This window comes from Haliotis rufescens, unplaced genomic scaffold, assembly GCF_023055435.1.
Source record: "Haliotis rufescens isolate VD_foot unplaced genomic scaffold, xgHalRufe1.0.p SCAF_28, whole genome shotgun sequence".
Classification (NCBI taxonomy): domain Eukaryota; kingdom Metazoa; phylum Mollusca; class Gastropoda; order Lepetellida; family Haliotidae; genus Haliotis; species Haliotis rufescens.
The window spans coordinates 3450121-3459514 of record NW_025963979.1 but is presented as its reverse complement, the minus strand read 5'-3'; the positions used below and the strand labels follow the sequence as shown (position 1 = coordinate 3459514).

Genomic DNA, 9394 nt, shown 5'->3' with positions numbered 1-9394 from the left:
CACATCACACAGAGACTGGGTGTACCTGACACATCACACAGAGACTGGGTGTATCTGACACATCACACAGAGACTGGGTGTACCTGACACATCACACAGAGAGTGGGTGTATCTGACACATCACACAGAGACTGGGTGTATCTGACACATCACACAGAGACTGGGTGTATCTGACACATCACACAGAGATTGGGTGTATCTGACACATCACACAGAGACTGGGTGTATCTGACACATCACACAGAGACTGGGTGTATCTGACACATCACACAGAGACTGGGTGTATCTGACACATCACACAGAGACTGGGTGTATCTGACACATCACACAGAGAGTGGGTGTATCTGACACATCACACAGAGACTGGGTGTATCTGACACATCACACAGAGACTGGGTGTACCTGACACATCTCACAGAGACTGAGTGTACGTGACACATCACACAGAGACTGGGTGCATCTGACACATCACACAGAGACTGGGTGTATCTGACACATCACACAGAGACTGGGTGTACCTGACACATCTCACAGAGACTGAGTGTACGTGACACATCACACAGAGACTGGGTGTATCTGACACATCACACAGAGACTGGGTGTATCTGACAAATCTCACAGAGACTGAGTGTATCTGACACATCACACAGAGACTTGGTGTATCTGACACTTCTCACAGAGACGGGGTGTATCTGACACATCACACAGAGAGTGGGTTTATCTGACACATCACACAGAGACTGGGTGTACCTGACACATCTCACAGAGAGTGGGTGTATCTGACACATCAAACAGAGACTAGGTGTATCTGACACATCACATAGAGAGTGGGTGTATCTGACACATCACACAGAGACTGGGTGTATCTGACACATCACACAGAGAGTGGGTGTATCTGACATCACACAGAGACTTGGTGTATCTGACACATCTCACAGAGAGTGGGTGTATCTGACACATCTCACAGAGAGTGGGTGTATCTGACACATCAAAGAGAGACTAGGTGTATCTGACACATTACACAGAGAGTGGGTGTATCTGACACATCACACAGAGACTGGGTGTATCTGACACATCACACAGAGACTGGGTGTATCTGACACATCACACAGAGACTGGGTGTATCTGACACATCACACAGAGACTGGGTGTATCTGACACATCACACAGAGACTGGGTGTATCTGACACATCTCACAGAGAGTGGGTGTATCTGACACATCAAACAGAGACTAGGTGTATCTGACACATCACACAGAGAGTGGGTGTATCTGACACATCAAACAGAGACTAGGTGTATCTGACACATCACACAGAGAGTGGGTGTATCTGACACATCACACAGAGACTGTGTGTATCTGACACATCACACAGAGAGTGGGTGTATCTGACACATCTCACAGAGAGTGGGTGTATCTGACACATCAAAGAGAGACTAGGTGTATCTGACACATCACACAGAGAGTGGGTGTATCTGACACATCACACTGAGACTGGGTGTATCTGACACATTACACAGAGACTGGGTGTATCTGACACATCACACAGAGACTGGGTGTATCTGACACATCACACTGAGACTGGGTGTATCTGACACATCTCACAGAGAGTGGGTGTATCTGACACATCAAAGAGAGACTAGGTGTATCTGACACATCACACAGAGACTGGGTGTACCTGACACATCACACAGAGGCTGAGTGTATCTGACACATCTCACAGAGAGTGGGTGTATCTGACACATCACACAGAGAGTGGGTGTATCTGACACATCAAACAGAGACTAGGTGTATCTGACACATCTCACAGAGAGTGGGTGTATCTGACACATCTCACAGAGACTGGGTGTATGTGACATCACACAGAGACTGAGTGTATGTGACACATCACACAGAGACTGGGTGTATCTGACACATCACACAGAGATTGGGTGTATCTGACACATCTCACAGAGACTGAGTGTACGTGACACATCTCACAGAGATTGGGTGTATCTGACATATCACACAGAGAGACTGAGTGTACCTGACAAATCATGCAGTGACTGGATCTGCCTGCAACTAGCCTCTGTACAGGAAACCATTACTATGTACACATCACCGTAGCAGCACATATGGAACATCCCACTGTTTCCAGTGGGCCCTTCTTGGATATCACAGAGTCCTATCTCATGCACAATCTTCACAGCCTATGATCGATCATCCGTCATTTCCAAGAATTGAGCATAAACATCTCTTGTGCACTCGCCCTTTGGACTGAAGAGGAACTTGTAGTAACTGCCATCTGCACACACCACTGAAACAGAATATTATAACAGTAGAAGGGACTTGTTATTTGGTGTTCTATATGTGCAGTGAACATGTTGGGTTATAATGATCATTAGGAGGCTACAATGATTTCAACATGGACACTGAAGCATCCAACCTCACAACAGTATAGTCTATAACTACACTGTCACTGAAACGCCCAGCCTCACAACAGCAGTATGGTCTATAACTACACTGACACTGAAGCGTTCCAGCCTCACAACAGCCGTATTGTTTATAACTACACTGACACTGAAGCGTTCCAGCCTCACAACAGCCGTATTGTTTATAACTACACTGTCACTGAAACCCCCGAGCCTCACAACAGGAGTATGGTCTATAACTACACTGTCACTGAAACGCCCAGCCTCACAACAGCAGTATGGTCTGTAACTACACTGACACTGAAGTGTTCCAGCCTCACAACAGCAGTATTGTTTATAACTACACTGTCACTGAAACGCCCAGCCTCACATCAGCAGTATGGTCTATAACTACACTGACACTGAAGCGTTCCAGCCTCACAACAGCAATATGGTCTATAACTACACTGACACTGAAACACCCAGCCTCACAACAGCAGTATGATCTATAACTACACTGACACTGAAGCATCCAGCATCACAACAACAGTATGGTCTATAACTACACTGACACTGAAGTGTTCCAGCATCACAACAGCAGTATGATTTATAACTACACTGATACTTAAGTGTCCAGCATCACAACAGCAGTATGGTCTATAACTACACTGACACTGAAGCGTCCAGCATCACAACAACAGTATGGTTTATAACTACACTGACACTGAAGCCTCAAGCCTCACAAAAGCAGTATGATCTATAACTACACTGACACCGAACATGCTGAAGTGTCCAGCATCACAACAGCAGTATGATCTATAACTACACTGACACTGAAGCGTCCAGCATCACAACAGCAGTATGGTTTATAACTACACTGACACTTAAGCGTCCAGCATCACAACAGAAGTATGATCTATAACTACACTGACACTGAAGCGTCCAGCATCACAACAACAGTATAGTGTATAACTACCTGACACTAAAGCGTCCAGCATCACAACAACAGAATGGTTTATAACTACACTGACACTGAAGCGTCCAGCATCACAACAGCAGTATGGTTTATAACTACACTGACACTGAAGTGTCCAGCATCAAAACAACAGTATGGTTTATAACTACACTGACACTGAAGCGTCCAGCATCAAAACAACAGTATGGTTTATACTACACTGACACTGAAGTGTCCAGCATCACAACAACAGAATGGTCTATAACTACACTGACACTGAAGTGTCCAGCATCACAACAACAGTTTGGTTTATAACTACACTGACACTGAAGCGTCCAGCATCACAACAGCAGTATGGTTTATAACTACACTGACACTGAAGCGTCCAGCATCACAACAGTAGTATGGTCTGTAACTACACTGACACTGAAGCGTCCAGCATCACAACAGCAGTATGGTCTATTACTACACTGACACTGAAGCATCCAGCATCACAACAGCAGTATGGTTTATAGCTACACTGACACTGAAGCATCAAGCCTCACAACAGAATGAACTACACTGACACTGAACATGCTGAAGCGTCCAGCATCACAACAGCAGAATGGTCTATAACTACACTGACACTGAAGCATCCAGCATCACAACAGAATGGTCTAAACCTACACTGACACTGAAGCGTCCAGCATCACAAGAACAGTATGGTTTATAACTACACTGACACTGAAGTGTCCAGCATCACAACAACAGTATGGTTTATAACTACACTGACACTGAAGTGTTCAGCATCACAACAGCAGTATGGTTTATAACTACACTGACACTGAAGTGTCCAGTATCACAACTGCAGTATGGTCTATAACAACACTGACACTGAAGTGTCCAGCATCACAACAGCAGTATGGTCTATTACTAAACTGACACTGAAGTGTCCAGCATCACATAAGAATGGTCTATAACTACACTGACACTGAAGTGTCCAGCATCACAACAGCAGTATGGTCTATTACTACACTGACACTAAAGCATCCAGCATCACAACAGCAGTATTGTTTATAACTACACTGACACTAAAGCATCCAGCATCACAACAGCAGTATGGTTTATAACTACACTGACACTGAAGCATCCAGCATCACAACAGAATGGTCTAAACCTACACTGACACTGAAGTGTCCAGCATCACAACAGCAGTATGGTCTATAACTACACTGACACTGAAGTGTTCAGGATGACAACAGCAGTATGGTCTATTACTACACTGACACTGAAGCATCCAGCATCACAACAGAATGGTCTAAACCTACACTAACACTGAAGTGTTCAGCATCACAACAGCAGTATGGTCTATTACTACACTGACACTGAAGTGTCCAGCATCACAACTGCAGTATGGTTTATAACTACACTGACACTGAAGCGTCCAGCATCACAACAGTAGTATGGTCTGTAACTACACTGACACTGAAGCGTCCAGCATCACAACCGCAGTATGGTTTATAACTACACTGACACTGGAGCTTCCAGCATCACAACAGTAGTAGGGTCTGTAACTACACTGACACTGAAGCGTCCAGCATCACAACAGCAGTATGGTCTATTACTACACTGACACTAAAGCATCCAGCATCACAACAGCAGTATTGTTTATAACTACACTGACACTAAAGCATCCAGCATCACAACAGCAGTATGGTTTATAACTACACTGACACTGAAGCATCAAGCCTCACAACAGAATGATCTACAATGACACTGAACATGCTGAAGCGTCCAGCATCACAACAGCAGTATGGTTTATAACTACACTGACACTGAAGCGTCCAGCATCACAACAACAGAATGGTCTATAACTACACTGACACTGAAGCATCCAGCATCACAACAGAATGGTCTATAACTACACTGACACTGAAGCGTCCAGCATCACAAGAACAGTATGGTTTATAACTACACTGACACTGAAGTGTCCAGTATCACAACTGCAGTATGGTCTATGACTACACTGACACTGAAGTGTCCAGCATCACAACAGCAGTATGGTCTATTACTAAACTGACACTGAAGTGTCCAGCATCACAACAGAATGGTCTATAACTACACTGACACTGAAGTGTCCAGCATCACAACTGCAGTATGGTCTATAACTACACTGACACTGAAGCGTCCAGCATCAACACAGCAGTATGATCTATAACTACACTGACACTGAAGTGTCCAGCATCACAACAGCAGTATGGTTTATAACTACACTGACACTGAAGTGTCCAGCATCACAACTGCAGTATGGTTTATAACTACACTGACACTGAAGCTTCCAGCATCACAACAGTAGTATGGTCTGTAACTACACTGACACTGAAGCGTCCAGCATCACAACCGCAGTATGGTTTATAACTACACTGACACTGAAGTGTCCAGCATCACAACAGTAGTAGGGTCTGTAACTACACTGACACTGAAGCTTCCAGCCTCACAACAGCAGTATGGTCTGTAACTACACTGACACTGAAGCGTCCAGCATCACAACCGCAGTATGGTTTATAACTACACTGACACTGAAGCGTCCAGCATCACAACAGCAGTATGGTCTATTACTACACTGACACTGAAGCGTCCAGCATCACAACAGCAGTATGGTTTATACTACACTGACACTGAAGCGTCCAGCATCACAACAGCAGTATGGTCTATAACTACACTGACACTGAAGCGTCCAGCATCACAACAGCAGTATGGTTTATAACTACACTGACACTGAAGCGTCCAGCATCACAACAGCAGTATGGTTTATAACTACACTGACACTAAATCATCCAGCATCACAACAGCAGTATGGTCTATTACTACACTGACACTGAAGCGTCCAGCATCACAACCGCAGTATGGTTTATAACTACACTGACACTAAAGCATCCAGCATCACAACAGCAGTATGGTCTGTAACTACACTGACACTGAAGCGTCCAGCATCACAACCGCAGTATGGTTTATAACTACACTGACACTGAAGCGTCCAGCATCACAACAGTAGTAGGATCTGTAACTACACTGACACTGAAGCTTCCAGCCTCACAATAGCAGTATTCTCTAAGAGTTAACCAAGTCAACACAAAGAGATATTATTCACTTGAGATAGTATTTCTTTAATATCAGCATTTTGAAGGCAGATGGTAGAAATGATTCTAGGTTCAGGAGAAACCTGTGACTCACCTATCACAGCATTTGGTTCTGCCCCAAAGGCACAGATACAGTGTGCACCGCCAGGAACCTGGAACTTGGAGAAACTCCAGTTGGAACTGAAGTATTTTGGAAGAAAGCTTGCGGTTGCCAGACTGTATCAAACAAAAGATGCATACATGTACATAATACACAATCAAACAATCTCAACTGAACAATGAAGCAGTATTTTCACTATCCCCCACCACAGGGCACATTTCTTTCATAAGAGGACTTTGGTTTACCTCAATGCCGATTAAAAGATCTTACCACTAAACAAAGACATGTGGACATCCCATTACAGGTCACATCAAATGACCTTTCATCCGACCAATCAGAAAGTCGCTTTCCAGATCGGAAAATTGACAATCGGAATGTGTCTTCTAATCATGCAATCTCAACACAAGGTATTCTGAATGACAGTTACAGAGAGTATGATTGATTCTGTCAAAATCATCAAATATCTGACACTTCCAAAGGATAAATATTTGCACAAAAGAATATTTCCGTAGCCAGTGGGAAGTACTTCCAAAAACTCTTGGCCATCTACTATACATTCCAGAAAGTAATTTTGTTCAGTTTTCAAATTTTGAATCGAGAACTTAGTAAAAATATTTTTCAAAGCGTATCTTGGAATGGAAGTTGGCAGTTTGAAATTAGTGCTGTAAAGCTCAGGACAGCTGTTTTCCAAATGGCTAATGTCGACTTCTTGTTAGTCATTTCATATTGGTCGGTCAAAGTTCGCGAAAGGTCGTTTTGATGTGACCGGTAATGGGATGTACTCAGATATTTGTGTAGTGCCAGCGAGTACTAAGATTTGATTTTAATGAGATTGCAAATAGCAAGCACTGCAAACAGGATGCACAGTATCTAAAGCCTTTGTGAAAGGGAGGGTAGCTCTTGCAAAAGACAAATTACAGCAAAAAGGTTTAATTCAGTCATGACAAGCATCTTTTAGATAACAATACAAAGTGACATTCACGTAACTTAAGTAGTTTCTGAGGAAAATTGTCCCCACTGCAGCCACTGTGCACGAAATAAGATAACGTGGATCAAGGGCTGTAACTTTATGTTTTCCTGTAGCAATTTTTTAGCTTATTCTTGACAAGTGTCTCTTACAAGCATGCAAAATTTGTAGTTTCTCAGGAATCTTGTCTCCAGTGAACATGTTGAAGATAGGATACATAAAGTCTAAAAACATGTAGCATTTAGGGACATAACTCTGGAAAAGAATAATTTACAGCACCAATTTTCGAACTCAGTCTTGACAAGTATCTCTTTGATAAGTCTGCAAAGTGTCATTCATGTAACTTCAGTAGTTTCTGAGCAATCTTGTCCTTATTTCATGCAGTATGCACTATGTTGAAAAGCATGGAGCAAGGGCCTTAAATATCTCAAAAATAAATTTAAGACACCAATTTTCTGACTGATTTGAGATTGTGACCAGTGACATCAGAGTGTAACCTCAAACTGAAATAGTTTTTGAGAAAATTTGCTGGATGGGAGGACAAAGATAGATGGACATATGGAAGGATAGACAGGGGGATAGAAATAGAGCCAAAAGGCACTGTAGCTTCCTGAAATACGAAGAAATTGTAAATTTTACCAAAAAATTGTAGTAAACTACAACTAGTAAAACTGAATTAAGGATTGCAGTTCCACAACTATAGAGACCTTTCCGCCTTTGTAGTCGCGATGACGGAATTGATCAAGTAGCTCAGGTAGAACCCTTAAGCTTACATGATGAGGTGATGGAGGTATTTAGCAATTTGTTGTGGAGAAGCAGTAGCAGGTGTAGAAATACGATGCACATGACAGTAGGCCTCAAAAGCCTTCCACTTATGGTCATACAGGGACTTGGTTGACGATCTATGAGCCTCTGAAGTGGTCTTGGCAACCTTCTGGAGTAACCCTTGTGAACAAGTGATTTCTGTAAATGTGCCAGATGCACAAATTGAGGGTTTCGATTGACAAATGGAGCAGCTGAGAGTGTGGTTAAAGAAGGAGGTTGACCCTTAGTGGTAGATGATGAATTCTTCTGTCTGCAAGTTGGATGAGCGTGGTGAACCAACTCCGAATTGGCCAATAGGGCGCTACCAAAAGCAGTGTGAGGTGACTGGTGGATGTTATCTTCTGCAGGACCTGAGATACGAACCAGGATAGCTGAATGATGATGCGTGTTGCGAAAAAGATCGACGTTGGTACATAAGTAAATAACTGGCAAATTCATTTGAGGATCATTGGAAGTAGGCACCATTCCGTGGGAGACGGTTTGTCAGGTTGGGACAGGGAGTCGGCCATAACGTTGGAGATGCTGGTCATGTAGGAGAAGAATGCCTGGATCTTTGTTAGCCTGAATGCAGTCATCGATGTATGATTGGAAGAAGAAGACGTAGTAACTATGAGCAAGAAGATCCAAAATCAGACCTCAAAGTTTAATTTTTTAACTAGTAGCCATATGGCAAGGTAGCCATTTGGCAACCTCTAAATTTTAGTCAGGAGACAAATTGAAATTTAGGTCGCATTGGCAACCGTTTAAGTCGCAACTGAAAATGTAACCTTGTCCCGAATAAGACAGACAGCACCTCGATCGCAAGATTCCTCGGCAGAAGATGTGTTCAAGGTCTTTTGGGGGACTAAGATCATTGATCAAATGTGACATTGTCAGGCCGAAGAGGGAACGTCTAGTAGTCGTATACAGTTGTGCCAAGTTCTTATCTTGGTGGAACCAAAGTCTGAGGCTGCTTTGAGGTGGTCGGCTGTGTGGAGGTAGTCAGCTGCGTGCAGCTATCCTTCTTCTGTGTCTTCGAGGTAGACCTCGTGGACCCCTTC

General features: G+C 43.3%; 1 protein-coding gene across 1 annotated transcript in view; it reads right to left on the bottom strand.

Moving 5' to 3' along the window:
- Positions 1-267: 267 nt before the first annotated feature.
- Positions 268-9394, bottom strand: part of LOC124119380 (WD repeat domain phosphoinositide-interacting protein 3-like) — a 53366-nt gene continuing 44239 nt past the window's right edge. The window contains exons 9-10 of the mRNA XM_046481868.2: positions 6557-6678; positions 268-2294 (exon numbers count right to left, since the gene is read on the bottom strand). Coding sequence (XP_046337824.1) covers positions 2188-2294; positions 6557-6678 — 229 coding nt within the window. The 3' untranslated portion in view covers positions 268-2187. The remainder of the gene's footprint in view (positions 2295-6556; positions 6679-9394) is intronic.